This window comes from Drosophila erecta, unplaced genomic scaffold (genome assembly GCF_003286155.1).
Source record: "Drosophila erecta strain 14021-0224.00,06,07 unplaced genomic scaffold, DereRS2 tig00000021-arrow-pilon, whole genome shotgun sequence".
Taxonomy (NCBI): Eukaryota; Metazoa; Arthropoda; class Insecta; order Diptera; family Drosophilidae; genus Drosophila; species Drosophila erecta.
In genome coordinates this window covers 16,536,569-16,553,932 of record NW_020825198.1, presented here as the reverse complement: position 1 = coordinate 16,553,932, position 17,364 = coordinate 16,536,569, and the positions used below count along the sequence as shown (strand labels likewise).

Below are 17,364 nucleotides of genomic sequence, written 5' to 3'. Positions count from 1 at the left end.
GCTTTGGCACAATGAACGGATGAACTGAGATAACATCTTTAAGTAAGAACTCAGAAATAAGCCAAAAATATAAATGGAACGATGGAGTGACGACTTCAAATTAATATAACTTAAGCTGCACATGTATATCTTAGAATTGTTAGAACATAGTTTTGAGCACTAAACATATTATATTTAAGAATAAGCCAAAAGTGTCTGTTTGGATTTATCTTGAAGCATTTGAGAGCGTCCCAAAAAGTAATTAAGCTTTTCCATCTGTGAGCTCAAAAGTGCCACTGGACCATTAATCAATCTGCACTGCACAAAATGGCGCTCGCAATGACTTCATTGGCGGCACAAAAGAGCGCGGAGCCATAATGCCGCTTATATAACGAGGCTAAGGCGAGGCTCCTGCCAAAAAACGAGAACACGGCAGCAACAACGACAACGACAACGACATTAGCAGCGGCTAACAGCCACAGCCAGGCGATATCCGTTAAAACTTGAACTCGCCGGTCAACCTGCAATGCGTACCGCAGCAACAGCAGCAGCAGCAGCAGCAGCAGCAACAGCGCATTTAGATAAGTCGCAAAACAAATATACATATTTAAGAAATAAAACAAAAATGGGAAAACACAACAGTAACCAGAAGGAAGTCAGCTCTGTCAAGCCGACAGATACATACTCTCGCCCGAAATGCTTTTAATTCGCTGAGCTTCCTAACATCATAATAATAGAATGCGATGTATAAATAACAAAGCAAGACTAGCTATCGTAGGTATGCAAATTGCGAAACTTTCTAAGAATATCATCTAATGGAAAGTTATTTATAACCTGCAACTTACCTATATAACTAGCAAAAAGTATTATGCTCTTCTGGACGTTAAATCTCTATGTGCGCAAGGCAATGCATCTCAAAATGCATGCTAAATACAATAATATTTCTTTAAAATTAGTAATTATAATAGATAAGCTTTGATAAGCTGGAGCAAGGCATCTACCTAAATTAGTTTCCAGGATCAGCGCGTGACAAACTTGAGCGCATAGCTGAAGTACCCCAGAGATGAGGAAACACAACAGCAACAGTAACAACAAATGGCAAAGCAATCAACAAAATTGCAAAGTGCATTTTGCAGTGGCAACTGCAACGTTTGGCACTCAAATTGGGGGGCGAGAGGGGGGGCTCTTGGGGGTGGCCAAGTGGCAAGTGGGGTGCAAGTGGGGGGTTGTCGCTGGTGACAGTGACGTGCTCGGCCCGTTCGGTTCGGTTCAGTTCGTTTGCTGGCTGGCAATGGACAAATGAACGCCCCTGACATCGTTAGTTGTTGCTGTTGCTGTTGCTGTTGCTGCAGTTGTGTTGCTGCTGCAATTGTTGTTGCCGTGGTTGGTGCTTGCGTCGCTGTAATTGTTGTTAGACGCTTTGCTGGCCGGGGCACGCAGAAATCCTGATTTGGTTATAACAACGCACATTTGAAAAGCGACGAAATACAAGTAAAGAAAAAAACAAAAAACAAGCGGCAACGCAGCAGCAGCATGATTTGAAATTCAAATTCAAATTGGCAATCCAAATCCAAAGCCGAAAGGCAGCCAAGAAATGCGTGCACCGAGCTTTAGCCATGAGCCATGAGCCATGGGCCATGAGCGGTGGCTAAAACGATACATACAAGTACTGGCACTCGCAGTCGTAGAACGGAAAATGTCAGCCGGAGTAATCAAATAAATAATCTGGCTAAGTGCTGCCAGGGATGGCGAATCTGGCCGAAAGTGAAACTGAATCTGCAACTGCAACTGCAACTGAAATGGTAATTGCAATTGCAATGGCAATGCAACGAAAGTGAAACGTTGGGCTGGGAAACTGCATAGCAAGTGAAATGTAAAATTAAGTTGAATATGATGTATGGCTCCATGAAATGCATAAACAAAATTGATGAGCAGTAAGTAATTCAAGAGTTTGCATTGCAATTTGTTTAGTTTGCAATACATGAATAGAAGCCAAATTAGTCGCTATAGGGAAGCTTAAAAACTCTGTTTAAATTCCGAAACATACAATTACTGTGTGCTGAACAAGAAGTGCATTTTCACTTCCATTAATATGGGGACGAGCCTAAATGGTTAACCAGATCTCACGAAGCATAATTTCCAACTGAATAGTGCCAAATGATGAAAAATGAACACCCGCGTTTATTATTTAATCCCGACATCAAAACTAACAATTATCTCTAATTGTGGCTAACAATCGAAACATGCTAACTGGGCACTTGCAAGTGAATTGCTGAAATTATCACCAATCAAATACAATTCTTGGCCACCAATCATGCCGTCAATTGAATAGATCGCAGCCAGCGATTTTCCCACAACACCCATCCCTCGAGTGAGCGGGCTAACGCAGAAACTAACGCACTTTTCAAATCTAATGCCAACAAAAAGAACAGAAACGGCGGCTTGGTCGTGTGGAACCCCTTGACATTAATAGCGAGTCGCAAAGTCTGACTCAAAGAGAGGCCCAAGAGATGGCTGCAGGGGCATGGGATGGGGATTTTTTGGGGGTAGCGGGCAGGGGGCAGGGGGCTGCGGCTGTGGCCGCCGCAAAAGAACCTTGGACCGACGCTGAACTCGCTGCAAAGTGAACAATCTTAGCCCGTCTACGACGCGTCGGTAGCGTTGACGACCGCTCGCAATGTCAACGGCTCGAGCAGCATTTCAATGACTGCCACTGCCTGGGTTGCGGATCCGAGTTCCAATCCGACTCAGAATCTGCCTCTGCCTCTGTATCTGTATCTGAATCCGAGTCGGGCGTTGGTGTATCCTTGAAATCGTGAGTTCAATGCTTGGGCCGTGCGGCGCTTGAACCCAGTCGGGGCATCCACCAAAAAAAAGGACAGCGGCAGGACCTTCTCGTCCTTCTGATGGGCGAGCTAAAAATTCGAACTCAGTCGAAGAAAAATATGGCAGCAATCGCTCATCTTTCTTGCATATTACTGAAGAATTACAAAAAGGATATTTATTTCAGTCTCTAAAAAGCAACAAGACAGACAACATTTAAGACAGTGCTAGAAATTCTAATCTTCTGTTCTGAAGTAATACTGTTGTTTTAAAAACCTTATTAAATATTTTCAAATCCTAAATGAGCTTCAAATATCGTTGAGCCTCAAAGTATGCAATAAAATATTTGCAAGCTAAAATCCTTTTGAACTGCAAGTTCTGACTGCTCGCATACATCCACTCGTATTACTTCATTATAATTACTTCACAAATTTATTATTTCGTTTTTTCCAATTTTATAAATAAAATATAAAAATATGCCACGACGAATGTTCCACGACTTCGGGGAAAACTTTAACCATAATAAATACTTTATATCAGTAAATGAAGAACTTGAATCACCTTTTTCGCTCTGTGCATGGAAAAAGTGGGTGGCTGGAGCCAAAATTTTGCGCCTCGCTTACAGCCTGAACTTCAACCAAATTGTTCAAGTTCAAGGTTGCCGGAAAGCCCGATTCGAACCCAAAACCCAAAGCCCACACCCACGCAGTCGGCTCTTTGTCTGCCGCACGCACACACCTACACCCACGCACACTCGCACACCCGCACACTTTATCACGCACAGCAAAATGGCCGACAAACGGAAAGGAGTGTGGGCAGTCATTTTGTCTGCGGCCCGAAATACCAATACAAGCGCGCAGTTAGGCAGACGGCAGCCTAAATACATGCACACATATACGGCGAACATTTCCTACAAGCCACCTAGCCGCCACCCACACAACCACACACACGCACCCACACACACACAGACGCGGCGAGGCGATGCGAGGCGAATATCCTTTTGACCTTGAGCGCACAATTTCCACACGCAAAATTTATTGACCCGACTGTCTGACTTGGCTTCGCCGCATTCGGAAACTTTTGAAAACAAAAACGAGCAGCGAAAAAGGAGCAGGCCGCCTCTACTCCTCGCTGGGTCCTGTCTGGGTTTTATATTCTCGCTCTTCTTGTTCGTTCTCCATTTTGTTGTTTTCCCTTTTTGCCAAGAAAAGGAAGTAGGTGCCCGCAGCAGCAGAAAAGGGCGGCGGCCACCAAGGACTGTGGGTGGTGGTGTGGCATTCAGACGCTTCCCAGTACCGGGGGCTCCGTCTGCCATTCGTGTCAATAGACGGTTATTTGTCTGCCTCCTGGAAATCCCATTCCCTGGAGAAATCCCTACCACTCAGCGGGGGGCATGCTCCCTACACCTACAGCCTGTTTTTTAGGCGGTACGACGACGTCGACAACGACGAGACAACAACCCGAGCGTCGACATTTATATTTTAGTCTGCGACTTTGAGTGGTTGAGTGGCTCGGTGGCTCGGTGGCTCAGTCGCTAGGTGGTTGACTGCTTAGGGGGCCGTTGGGCGGCGCAATGCGAGGAGGACATCCTGTCGGGGTTTAATAAACAAGTTACTGGCCTTTTTATTTATTTCGGGCAGTTGTTTCGCTGACAGTTTCGGTGTTTGGAGGACGAGTTTTAATACAAATTATCCCCCGGCCAGATGGGGAATTCAATTAGTTGAAATATGTACATATTTTCATAATTACTCCCTTTCAAAGACTAATTCCACGTATTGCCAACCTTTAAAGTTTTAGTCGTGGATTTAAATCGTTGAATTCTATGCAAAGTTTGAAAATGCTTCCCATTTTCCTTTTATCTCACGTATAAGCTCATGCATTGGAAATTTCGTTGCCTGTATTATTATATTAAACACTTCCTTTTCTTATTAATTTGCAAAAGTAGAATTCTTAAAAAACCTATTTTGAATTCTTGCAGACAAAAGCTTTAAAAGCTTTTTAGCGAGCACACAAAATGCTTGAGCTTTGAAGCAACCTAAACTGTGGACAGTTCCTCTAAAACTGTATTGCTCTCATTTAGCTTCGTGTAGATGCTTGTCAAATACACGTACGTTACATGTATATTTACATTATGGATTAATAAATAGCTACAGCGCACCAACTCTAGATGGCGCCACCGCTTCAGATAGAGTTGTAAATTGCTCATGTAAAAACAACGTAGATATACGTAGTGGCATCACTACGAATGTTCGTAAAGGTGGCAGCGCTGGCATGAGCACCAAATTTGAAAGATTGATTTGACAAAATCTGACTTACATTTTATCTACAGAAATCTTATCTGAGGCAATTACAATATTAAATTAACTATTTTGATTTCAATTGGGCCGACGTGAAAAAGATTTTATATTTTGTTTATGCTTAGCTGTGCAAGAAGGTAATAGGCAAATTGTCGACTTACCGCTGAGTTTGTCCATCCGCTTCTCGATGTTGAGGCACTTGGACATGAGCTTCTCGACGAGCAGGGGATTGGCGGCGGCGCTGGTCACGAAGCGCGGCTCCTCCGCCAGCGGCTGTCCGCCCATGAGGGCGTACTCCAGCTTGGTGGCACAGTCGCCGGCTACTCCGCCGCCGGAGCCAGCTCCTCCTCCTCCGCCGCCGTGGTTGCCACTGCCATGATTGTTGCTGTTGCTGCTGCTGCTGTTGTTGTTGTTGTTGTTGATCAAATCGCCACAGAGAGCAGCAGCTGCGGCTGCAATGGCCGAGGCCGCCGAGCTGGAGGAGCCGAAGGCCAGGAGCGCCTGCTGACCAGCGGCATCGCCGGCATCGGCCAGACTGGCGGCCACCGAATCGACGAGACCCTGGGCACTCAGCTGGGCATTCTCTTTGGCTAGCAGATCATCGTTGGCCACCACGGCGGCGGCCACGCTGGCGAAGTCATCGTCGGTGATGACATTGTTGTTGTTCTCCTCCTGGGAAACAGTTGGTTGCAGCGGGAGGAGCAGGCGTTGTTTCAGCGGAGGGCGGGTGCGATGAGCGGAAGACAGGGGAGGAAAAACAAAACAATGATGAAAAATCCATATAGAAGCTGTAGGTCTAAGTATGCAGTTAAATGGATATGTAGATGTGTATGCATTATGATAGTTTTAAAACTTCTCTGTTCTTGGCGGATGTACATTTTCGACTTTCACCTCGACGGTGGCCAAATCGGACAGCAGGCTCTCGATCTCGAAGTTGCTCTCGGAGAAGCTGCGGAACAGCTCGTCGGAGGAGTCGCCGCCGCAGAGCGGTTCCACCACCACGTTCACGTTGCGGGCCGCCGCTCCATTCAGTTCGTTTCCGGCGGACTCCACGGATCCCAGGACTTCGCCTCCGACGCTCTGCTGCGGATTGCTTGGATTGCCAGCTGACTGGATCGAGGGGCTCAGGTTTTCCGTTCCGTTGGCCGTAGAATCATCCTGGCAATTAAATTACAACAAATTATTATAAATACTGGTGGGAAAGCTCGGCCAAAGCTAGTAATAGAAATATAAGTTTTCAAAATAATTGCTTATAGCGGGTAAAACAGCTGTGAAAAAACTGTTGGGACAAGAATACCTGAACTTCAACTGAATAAAATCAATCCTGGTAGCGAAAGTAAAGGTAAAATTGTGTAATCTAAAAGTATGCAACAATGCCACCATCATTCAAATCCTGGATACCCTTCTTGTCACGAGTCCTAATGCTGATTTATTTGGCATTACATACTACGTGAAGATCATTGAGAGTGATTGAATTTAAAGGTGTTGAAATATCTCCAATTAACTTCATAGATATCTTTCTAACTCTATCGCCTATCCCTGTTGCAATATCTCCAATTAGCTTCGTAAGATATCTTTCTAACTATCTAGAGTTATTGGCAACCCTTTAGGGTTCCAAAGGCTCCACGGGCAGCAGGTGTCCTCGTACTTACGGCTATGCATGTTCCCAAGTCTAGACCTCCAACAAGACGACCATCGTTATCCGGACACCAGAGCAGTGCATCGTCGATAAAGGGCATCGCTGATAGGGCAAAGCCTGCACTGCAAATACTGTTCACTGCCAGCGTGCAGCCGTTTCCTGAGTACCCCTGCCAGTCGCGAAAGTTCTGCTCAATCTTGATGCCACCCAGGTCCAGGGTACTCCTCGCGTCTCAAACCAGGAAAGGGTATAAAAGTATCTAGTATCTAGTGGCCACTAGCGGTTGCTTTCGCTCCAATCGAACTTGCAATATCTCGAGTTCTATACCTATCACACTTGGTATAAAATTTGGATCTCCGTTCGCTTTACAATTCGCTCATAAGATTTGCGTGATATTGTTGTTTTAGGCACTTTATTTAAGACGGTTTTGGTTTGGTTCTTCAAAATTTGTATGGAGTTGGCTTCGCTTTCGTCTTGGTTGCTTCTGGATATTAGATCGCACGAAAAGTGAAGACAAAAGGTTCCTTGTGGATGTGTATAAGTTGTTAGTTCCTCGACGCACTTAACAGTGTAAAGATTTCAAAATCCTCTTGTATATATATATTTTTAGTTATAATTTTATTTTGGCTTGGTTTTGGAGTCTGAAATGGAAGAAAAAGTCCAATAAGTAACAACATAAGTGCTTTAGAAAGTCTTAAATAGCATAAGTATTATGCTAAGTATTAAGATTAATGCATGTAATTTATAAATAAAAACTTAACATATAGAGCTAAAATCGAAATCCTTGCTTATTCATTGAGTAAAATGTATAATATGTATATTATATTATAGAGAGCTCAGTGAATTGTTTCTAGCATCAATTATGCACAATATATTTTCCAAGTGCTCAACACCCTTCCTTTTGATTTCGCACCACGTTATCTAAAATCAAGGCTTTTTAATTGTACAGGCAACATTCAACGTGCTTTCCCGTGGAAATTCCGGCCCATCTGAATTTGCATCTGCATTGCAACAATGCCGCATCATTGGGCAGCCATTAAAATATTTACATTTATACATAGCCGATCCGATCCGATCCGATCCGCTGGCGAGAAGAGGATGAAAATGTAGAAAGTAGTCTCGTTGCATTGTTTCAATTTTTGCCTTGCGGCTTCCGGTTATAACTAATTTTCCTCTGAATCAAAGTTTTTCTCCGCGCGGTTCGAGTTTTTTTGGTTTTGCGATTGTGTGTTGTCTTTAAAGTTCAATAACATTAGAAATTGCGAATTACAACATAAAAGCAAGAGCGGAAAGGAAACTCGGCGATCGGGGCAAGTTGCATCCGCGGCGGGGAGAGACGTGCAGCAGCACAAATTTTGTGGCAAGCTAAAACTGAAAACTGCATACAAATAATCACAAAAAAAGTGTGCAAATAAGCAGGGGAAAAACGAAAATAGAAGCAAAGCTGGAAAAACGCTTTTTACATAACATGTTACTGAACTGCGGCAACAACAACACAACAACACATCAACACGGCGCAGCAACAACAAGTTTTGCACTCGCCAAATTCATTGCAAGTGAAAGTCCAAAAACAACAGCAACACCAACTGCAACTGCAACTGCAACAACAATCTGCATTCACGGCGCAAAAAGTTCGTTAACATTGAACTACGAAGCAAACGAGGCGGAATACGAAGAGAAAAATGCGCATAGGAAAAAATCAAACTGCAGCAAACTTGAAAGCACTCGCCACCAGCAACAACAACAGAAAACAGCAACAACATCTGCAGCTTTAGGTGCAAGCGTTAGATGAAAAGAAAACATATTATAAAATAGGAGACTGTATAAAAAACAACATCTGCTATACTCAAAAGTAACAATCAACGTGCAACCTTATTTTTTAAAACTCCACACAAGGCGCAGCATCGGCTTTTCATTTTAAAGCCACTGATTTTATAAAAATATATATTTAAATTTAAATGAAGACCTGAAAACGAAAGTGTAGTCCACAAAATAATTAACTATAAAGCTTATTAATACAACACTTGATTGCTGCTAATAATCATTATTTAATTTTATATCTATCATGCAGAATTCCATTCAAAATATATAAATACATACATAAATACGAGTAGGTATAACTTCATACTAATTTCATGGCAGTTACAAATTAGATGACTAGATAAAACGTAAAAATGGGAACAAATGAGGTAACCATTATTATCAATAACAAAAACAGATCTTTGGTCTTATCTCAGCTGATAAATATCAGCGTTAAAAGCAAGTCAGCGAAGGAAGAATAACATTATTATTTATATCAACTTAAACAAAGAAATCCTTAGTCTATTCCAACTGAAATCTAATTCAATAAGGAGTAGTAACGATAGAAATTACTAAATATTTAGGGAAGCAAGGACCCAAATCTCTAATAAACTTCAATAACTCTACATTTGTTATAAAATATCAGACAAGAAAAGAGAGCATTCAACATCTTTGAAGAAGTAATACATCATGTAGGTATCAGCATTAGAAGTCGAAGGAACATAAACATTAGCAACTTTGTGTGTTGCACACGAGCAGCAAGCACATGCAACATGCAGCTGCAGCACTGAAAGCAATATAAACGGCAGCAACAGCAATTGCCGCAGTGCAGCACAAGCAACTTGCAGCACAGACATTACAGCATTGCGCTGCCTGGCACCCGCGTCTCATTTCTCCTTCACTCCTTCTCTCTTTCACTCTTTCTCTATTTCTCGCTGCCTATCGCCACTTTTCTTTCGGCCTGTTCGGGTTTTCCACGGCTTAGCTGTTGTTGTTGCTGTTGGTATTGCCATTATGATGCGCATGCGCGGCGGAAAACTCGTTTTTCATTATTCAATACGAGCGACTCAAGCGGCTGCAACTATTTCACTTTCCAGCCAAACTGCAAGTTCGGGCGAAAAGAAAAAGCGAAAGAAAACTCGAAAGAGCTGGCCGACAACAACAAATGAGAAGCGCGAAAGGAAAAGCCAATGGAAAACCTCCAGCTTCAGCTTCATTTTCAGCTTCAGCTTCAGCTGGCGCCAAGTTTACCATTTACCATTTGCCGTTTACTGTTCGCCATGCCCCGCGGGCTCAATCTTAATTAGACATTTGGCCCGGCCTGCTCAACATTTATGCAAAATATCGGTTGGGCTGCCCCTCGCACTTCTCCATGGCTCTTCAATAATCTGCAGCATGGCAGTAATCACAGTGCCACAGTGCGTATACGCAATCTCTGATTAGCGCGCCAATCGGCAGCGCAGATTGCATAGAAAACTGGCTGGCATGTGTACTTAGCCGAGAATCTACACTGTGCAGCCCGCATTCACTTCCTGGTTCGCCCGGCGACTAGCTGGCAATGAGAATTCCCGATTTGGGTGCGCCGACTGATCAGCGGCCAGTGAGCAGTGAGCAGTGAGCAGTAAGCGGTACCCACTGCTCCCCAGTGGCCCCAATCCCCAGTCGCCGGCTGATCGAGTGCTCTCCACAATAAGGTTCTTTCGCGAAAGTTGAAAGCTTTCCAGTTTTCCCTGGGAGTGGTGACCTTAAGGCGACCGAGCAGCCAATGCATCGCCAATCCAGACTGGAATTTGGGCTGCGAAGCTACTAGGAGCTACAAATAATCTTATACAAATAAAATATTACAAATAATCTACTAAAATCTTAGTATCCCAATGCGGCGAGTTGCCAGTCCGATTGGAAATGTAATTAGAAAGTAATTAATAATATCTGTACATATTTTCTGATCTTTAAATGTCTTTACGTATGTTTCTCTTTAGATGTAACAGCAGTAACCCAAACTCTGGTCCAAATTTGGGGATTTGAGGAAGCTCGCCGACGAGTTTATTAATTCCTAATTGAGTCTTACCAACTAACTGCCCAATAATTTGAAGATACTAGCCACGGCAGACGGACAAACGTTTCAGTTATGTAGTAGCAAAAAACCACGAGATCAGCTGGGAAATCGGAGGAAAATGCCATTTCAAAGCTAGGATTTTTGAAGTACTTTTTCATGTCACGTAACAAATCACATGAGAGTTGGTGGGAAAAATCTGGCAGTGATCAAGCAGCAAAAGCAGTGACCAAATATTTTCCAAAGTTTCGAGCTAAGCGGGCAATGCAGGGGTAAAACTATGACGGGCTTGGAATAGCTGTCTGTAAAGGAAGTTAGTACTTCATTATTATATTAATAAAATTGTATAATGTTTTGAGAACAATTTTCCTTAGCAAACCCTCCCAGCTGACTGAAAGAGGTCATTCTAAAGGGTATGTGGTAAACACCTGGCTCAGAATGGCCAAAAGCATCGGATCTTCGCCGGTCAAAAAAAAAGGAACTCCCAATATCTTGCCAGGTAATTCAAGATTATAAATACTGCCTATACTTGAATGGGTCCTAACTTGAGTTGATGCCATTAAAGCGGGGATACTACGATAATCAAAAAAGAAAATGGTGAAAATGGTTACTTTTATCGAAATAAGATCCAGCCGCCTTTCGACGGAAGTGATTTACGAGAACGCATGCTTTATAACATATATGCTTTGTATACTATATACATATGCTATATGCTTTAGAAACATATAGTATTTGGAGCCATCCATTCTCACCTTTCGCTTTTCCTTGTCGCTGCTCGCTGACGATCCTCGACTTTGCTGAATGCTGAATGTTGCTTGCTTTTCACTTTGTAAAGGCTTGTAAAGGTTTCGTTGGTGTAAATATATAAATTTTGATTGTTTTTGCTTGTCGTATAGCTTGTATATTGAACTACGCGTAATTTGTAAGTTAATATTATGGTTAATGCTAACCGTAAGGCAGTGTAAAGTTATCAAAAAGTTGTTCTCTGCATTTCTGCGTTGCTTCACTTGTTGCACATTGACCGACGTGCCACGCGATGTTGTTGTATTTTGTTGGCCGCGCACTCGGGCGCATTTTATTTAGTTAAATCAATTTTTAATTGGGCTTTTGTCCGCCGCACTTGTCACAGGTAAATGGAGGAGTTCGGGGGAAGCAGTCTCACAGTTCACCAAACTAGCCGATTTTATCTTACAGCGAATGCGATAGATGTATAGAGTTTTATTGCCATTAGCATCGATATCGATGGCATTGACCAAATTTGCATTAGTTCCCAGTTTGCTGCTTTTGGCACGCATTTATGGTGTTTGAAGGTGCGCTGGGGCATTTGGGGGCGGGCGGCGGGCGGCGGTGGGCGTCGGCGGGCGTCGGTGGGCGGTGTCCCGAGGACAAGTGGATACCGTGGAAGTGGCTCCCAATTTCCGATTGCCCCAGTCTCCCAGTGTCGCAATGTCGCCCTATGTCGGCTTGCTGTGCGGCCTCTGCAAGTAGAATCGAAGAAGAAACCACACGGCCAGAAGCCAATCAATAAATATGAAATAAACACAAATTCGCTGCATAAGTTTGAATTGTTTAAAAAACGCGCGAGACATTGACAAACCGGTTGACGACTGTCTCGAAGGCAGAGGCCAAGATAATCTGCTGCGTCTGTTCCCAATAACTATTTTCGCCGCAGATCGTAAATTTAACCGCCCGCTTTGTTGGCACCTTACTATTGTATTTTCTTCAAATCCAATTGGGGAACACATGCAAAATACCATTTTATTTATTTAATAATGGATAGTAATCTAAAATGTACACTTTCTGGAACACCCCGTACACTTCCGAACGCCCATTTCTGCATAGAATTCGAATAGCACTTGAAAAAAAACATGAAAGCTCTTGGGGCCTGCAAATTATGGAGGAGCTTTTGCGATATAGTCTATAGCTATAGTAGAGCTATGCAAAATGCGTTAGTTGCAGAGAATGCGGGACAGGGATAGCTGCACAGAGCGATAGAGACAGGTGGCATTTCTATTTACTGCGTAGACATGTGTGTGTGATTAGCTTTTTGCATTGCAATTGTCGTAGTGTGCGTTAAGTTTCTAGCCGTCTGTGTGTGTATGTGTGTGTGTGAGTGGTGACCTTCTCACACTGTCATGGCTACGAATAAAATAATATGAAAACAAAAGCTTCTGGCCGTATAATTTGTATGCAGCTCTCAATGCGTGTCGACTGGCGCGCTTGTGTGTGTGCGTGAAGAACATGAGCGAGTCGTGCTTAAAAGCCACAACAAAACTATAAACACTAGCAACAACCACACGGCTTTTCATTGAACAAAATATTATTAACACTCCGCTCAAGATCGCTGTTTTTGCCAGCTTTTTTTTTTATTTTTATTATAGTTGTCGCTTGCGGATAGCTGAAAAACAGTATCGCAAAACTTAGACACATATGTCGTATTTCTTTTTTTGCGTTTTTGCCTTTTGCCAACTAACTGGCGACACTTCCGATTTGATAAAAAAAGCTAACGTTTTTCTATGCTTTGGCGACGAGCTTGAAATTGTAAAAACATTAACTTCGTTAGCTTCGTGCTTAATTAGTTATTTAGTAACAGTCTCAAGGTCGCATTATATGGCCTGTAGTTACATTTTGCAAAGCTATAACCTTTTAGGACCTATACACAATTTTAGTTCAATCATTTTATACATTTAAAGTTTTCCACAGTTTCGAATTAGGAATAACTAATTTAGGAATTTCCCAGGACTTTTTTCTACTTTTTCCCTGATCAATGGACTAATTTAAGTCATTACATTAGTCATTGCTTGAGAAACAATTTAGCAAGTGGGCAAATTTTGACCTTAGTTTTGTGCTTTTCGTTTGCTGTTGTAACCACAACTAGCTATTGTTATTGCTGTTGTATGTTTTTTTAGTTTTCTGGTGACCTTCTTGCTGCTGCTTCTTCATTTGCTGCCGTTTCTGCTGTTTTTGTTGCTATTCCGATTCAAGTTTAAGGTCGTCACTTTGGGGGTCTAGACGGTAGACAGTAGACGGTAGACGGTAGACTGCGGACCGTAGACTACTCTGTACAGTTTGTAGACAGTCGCTAATGCCGCACGAATGGGCGACTGGCTGTAAGGTGCTTGTTGTTGCCTTTACAGGTAGCACCCCCCTTTGCCCAAGGGCGTAACGAATGTTGTAGTAATCGAGTCTCTGCTCTTCATGTACGTTTAGGTTTAAATTCGGCATAGTCGAACGGTGCACGTAGGTGGAGAGAAGAGGAACTCCATTGGTTAATACACCTCAACACCTCATTATGTGTGACTAATTCGCATTGGACGAAAACACTACTCCTTCCAAAAGAGGGCAACTAGATCTACCCAATCGGTCAGGGCAACTTAGAAAGCAGACCAACAAAAGCGGGTGAGAAAATATGTTTTAGTAACTGATCACTCGGAAAAAGCAATTAAGCTTACAGCTCAACCTTCGATTCAGTTAGTAACGAAGCCAAAGGAAATTTCCACGGATCAAAGTCACGAGAAGACCCATAGAATAACACCTTAAAAGCATATTGCGCATACGCCCTGTCTGCCCACTGAGACAATAATTCATAAAGCCGTGTTAACTGATTGCACATTGTCTTTTAGACCGTATTGCCCTCAAGAGCAATTACCAAATTATTATCATCATTATCGTTATGAACCATAATTCATTCGCAACTGGCGCACGCGGCGTATGCGTTATACGAGTATTTCTGTTAACTGCTGCTTCTGATGGCTCCATTGTTACACCAGAACACGAAGCATAAGGCTAACCATGGGAAACTAAAGACCTTGGGTCACTATTATACAAACTATACCCGAATTCTTGACGGCTAGCAAGCAAGAAGAAACACAAATTTAGCCCGCAAAGAGCCAACAACAGAAAATGAATTCTAATTAAATTAACAAAATAAGCGTACACAACAGCAGCAGAAAAATGTTAAATGGAAAAAATATTCTGCCATCGCCATAAAAAGTGCGATCAAGAAATGGCAGATACACGAGACACAGCCATTATGCATAATGGATAATGGAGATGGAGATGGATATGGATGGCGACTGCGCCAGCAAAGAAAAGTTGAGTCAGGTCCCCGAGAGCTGTCGTCTGATACATTTGTCCCACTCACTGATCCCATTGTTCTATGCTGGCCTATACAGAACTAGAGAACTACTAGAGAAAACTGCAGAGCTGTAAATGCAGTGGAAAATCCACAAGAATTCGTTTCGAAAGCTATTGCGTTCCTGTAGAATAGGTGTAAAACTATCAAGACAAAGGAAAAATGCATTAAATACATTATATGCACAACAAATAGTTGAAAACTATACATTGTATTCAAAGGTTGTTGTTTTTACATAAAGAACACCTGGGTTATTGGACATAATATAATTATAAGAAGTTGTAAACCATAAATAGTGATTGCAATATTTATTCGACTAATAACACTGTATTTTCATTTTCAATTTTTTTTATACTTTAGTTTTTACATTTCATTTCCATTGCCAGAACCAAATTCTCAAGTACCCCTCAGCCAAGTTAGACAATAAATATAAAAAGGTAACAATTATATGTAATGACAAGTGTCCGAATTCATAACATATTCCTATGACTTAATTGAACCAATTAGGCTGTTAATATGAGTCAATAGCTTTCTGTGCTTGTGCCAAATATTTATTCTACGCCCCAGAAAGTGCATTTAAATAGTGAAGTGGAAGAACGGAAAGCAATGCAACGCAAGAGCCAAAATAAGAAACAAAAGCAAGAGGCATATCTTACTACGAAAATTAATGTGTGTCGGTTTGTCTATTTCAACGTGCCCCACCGAAGTGCATGTGTGTGTGCGCGTGTGTTTGTGAATAAAATACGCAACCTTCAAAAAAATCTAACAAAGCAAACTTGTTCAATAGTCATATGCGTATCAGGAAGTCAACATTTCAAGGATTGACTCATTGAAAAAGTCGAATGCGATGGCAACAAAAACAAGTTAGTCGCTGCTGCGCGCACACAACTGCAAGCTCAAATACACACACACTCTCTCTCTCTCTCTCCCTCTCTCGCTCTCTCTCACACACACACCAGCGAGCGTTAGGCGAAAAAATAAAGCGCGCCCGGCAAAATGCAATGCGAAATGCGGCAACAACAATTTATTTACAGTAAAGCACTCACACACACACACACACACGGACACGCTGCAAATCTGCGAGATCAGTTGCAGTTGCATTTTCTCTGCGAGCGATCTTTCGCTCTTCATTTTGGAAACTCTTTATCGCTTTGCTCGCTCTTAATTCATTCAAATTGTTTAACGCAAAAGTGCAAATACCGCAAAAGAGTTTGTTGTTTATGTTATTGCTGCTGTATTTGCCTCTACTCCAGCCGCAAATTTTACTTTTCATTGTGCGAAATTACTCACAAGAAACATACATATTGCAATTTGTGAGGTAATTTCTGGCTGCAAAGGGCAGGGAACTGCGGACTGGCGGGCAAACACAAAAATCGAGATAATGCTAAAAGTGAAAATAAACTACATTTAAAAGGGCTTGTATTTTTATATAATGAGTTTTTAATAAGTGATTTTATCAGACAATTAAGATCGAGATATTAAGAATTTTCAAAATACTTAATACTGAAGGTTATTCAATTTTATGACAGTTTTTTTAGGAATTGCAATATCTTTAAAAATGTATATTTATTCTAGCTTAAAAAGGGCACCTTAAAGAATTACAATATTTATCGATGTTGAAAGATACACAGTATGAATATACCTATTACGTTAGATAAATGTAAATTGATTCCTTAAAAGCAAAAATTTTGAAATAAATAATAACTTCAGAACTGGGCATTCGCAATTGGGTCAAAACAATTGTAAATAACTTATTGTATGTTCCCAAAAATACAAATCATCTGTAGCTGTAGAGCACGTCCAAAAATCTTGAAAACTACCCAAAACCTTGCCCGTGGCCACAAATTTTCCAGTACATTTACACGAGCACAGTAAATCCTTCGGGCTTTAAGCCATCCCTGACCTCAGTAGAGCGTTCAAAAGCCCCAAAATCGACGAGGAACCTTCACTCTCGGCCGGCAGGTTCATTGCTCAGATTCAAGGCACTAACCTGGCCAAAAGCGCCACTACACTTCTGTCAATAACAATAAACTCCTTCACGCAAAGGCAAAAAGCTGAAGAAAAATAAAACAAGAAATTCAGCGAAAATGTGGAGGAGCAAAACAAAAACCCAAAAAGCTTTTCAGGCTTCAGACTTCAATTGAAATTCGCGTCGTTGTCGATTCGATCGCACTGGAAGGTCGTTGCATTAAAGAGTTTAATGACCAAGGAAACTTTTGCCAAAATATGAAACAAAAGCGGGGCCGCAGCAACAACAACTAGGCGCTGCTGCGTAAACTGCAGCGGGCAGCGACGCCGGCCAAGGCAGCGGCAGCGGCAGCAGCGCCCACAACTCACTTACACTCCTTTCATGGCAACAACACTTGGGAAAGGTCAACGAACAACATTGCCTCGTCGGTCACAAGCAGAGTTCACACGACCAGAGCGGCATGGAGCGTGTGTGCGAGCGAGATGGGGCGTGGGAGCGAGCGAGAGGGCAGCAGATGCAGAGAAACAAATTTAGGAAAGTGCCCGCAATCATATGTTAAATTATCGAAGTTCCAAGCTACTGCAAACCATATCAAACTGTAGATAAGCTAATTGTTAGTCAATTGCTAGTTTTGAAAGTGGTTAAGAATTCGCGTTTACGAATTGTATA

At 42.2% G+C, this 17,364-nt stretch overlaps 1 protein-coding gene across 1 annotated transcript in view; it reads right to left on the bottom strand.

Annotated features, from left to right (window-relative positions):
* Positions 1–17,364, bottom strand: part of LOC6546194 (ecdysone-induced protein 74EF) — a 59,487-nt gene that overhangs the window by 31,531 nt on the left and 10,592 nt on the right. Inside the window, exons 2-5 of the mRNA XM_015158515.2 lie at positions 11,344–12,069; positions 6,752–7,379; positions 5,976–6,257; positions 5,261–5,771 (exon numbers count right to left, since the gene is read on the bottom strand). Coding sequence (XP_015014001.1) covers positions 5,261–5,771; positions 5,976–6,257; positions 6,752–6,838 — 880 coding nt within the window. The 5' untranslated portion in view covers positions 6,839–7,379; positions 11,344–12,069. The remainder of the gene's footprint in view (positions 1–5,260; positions 5,772–5,975; positions 6,258–6,751; positions 7,380–11,343; positions 12,070–17,364) is intronic.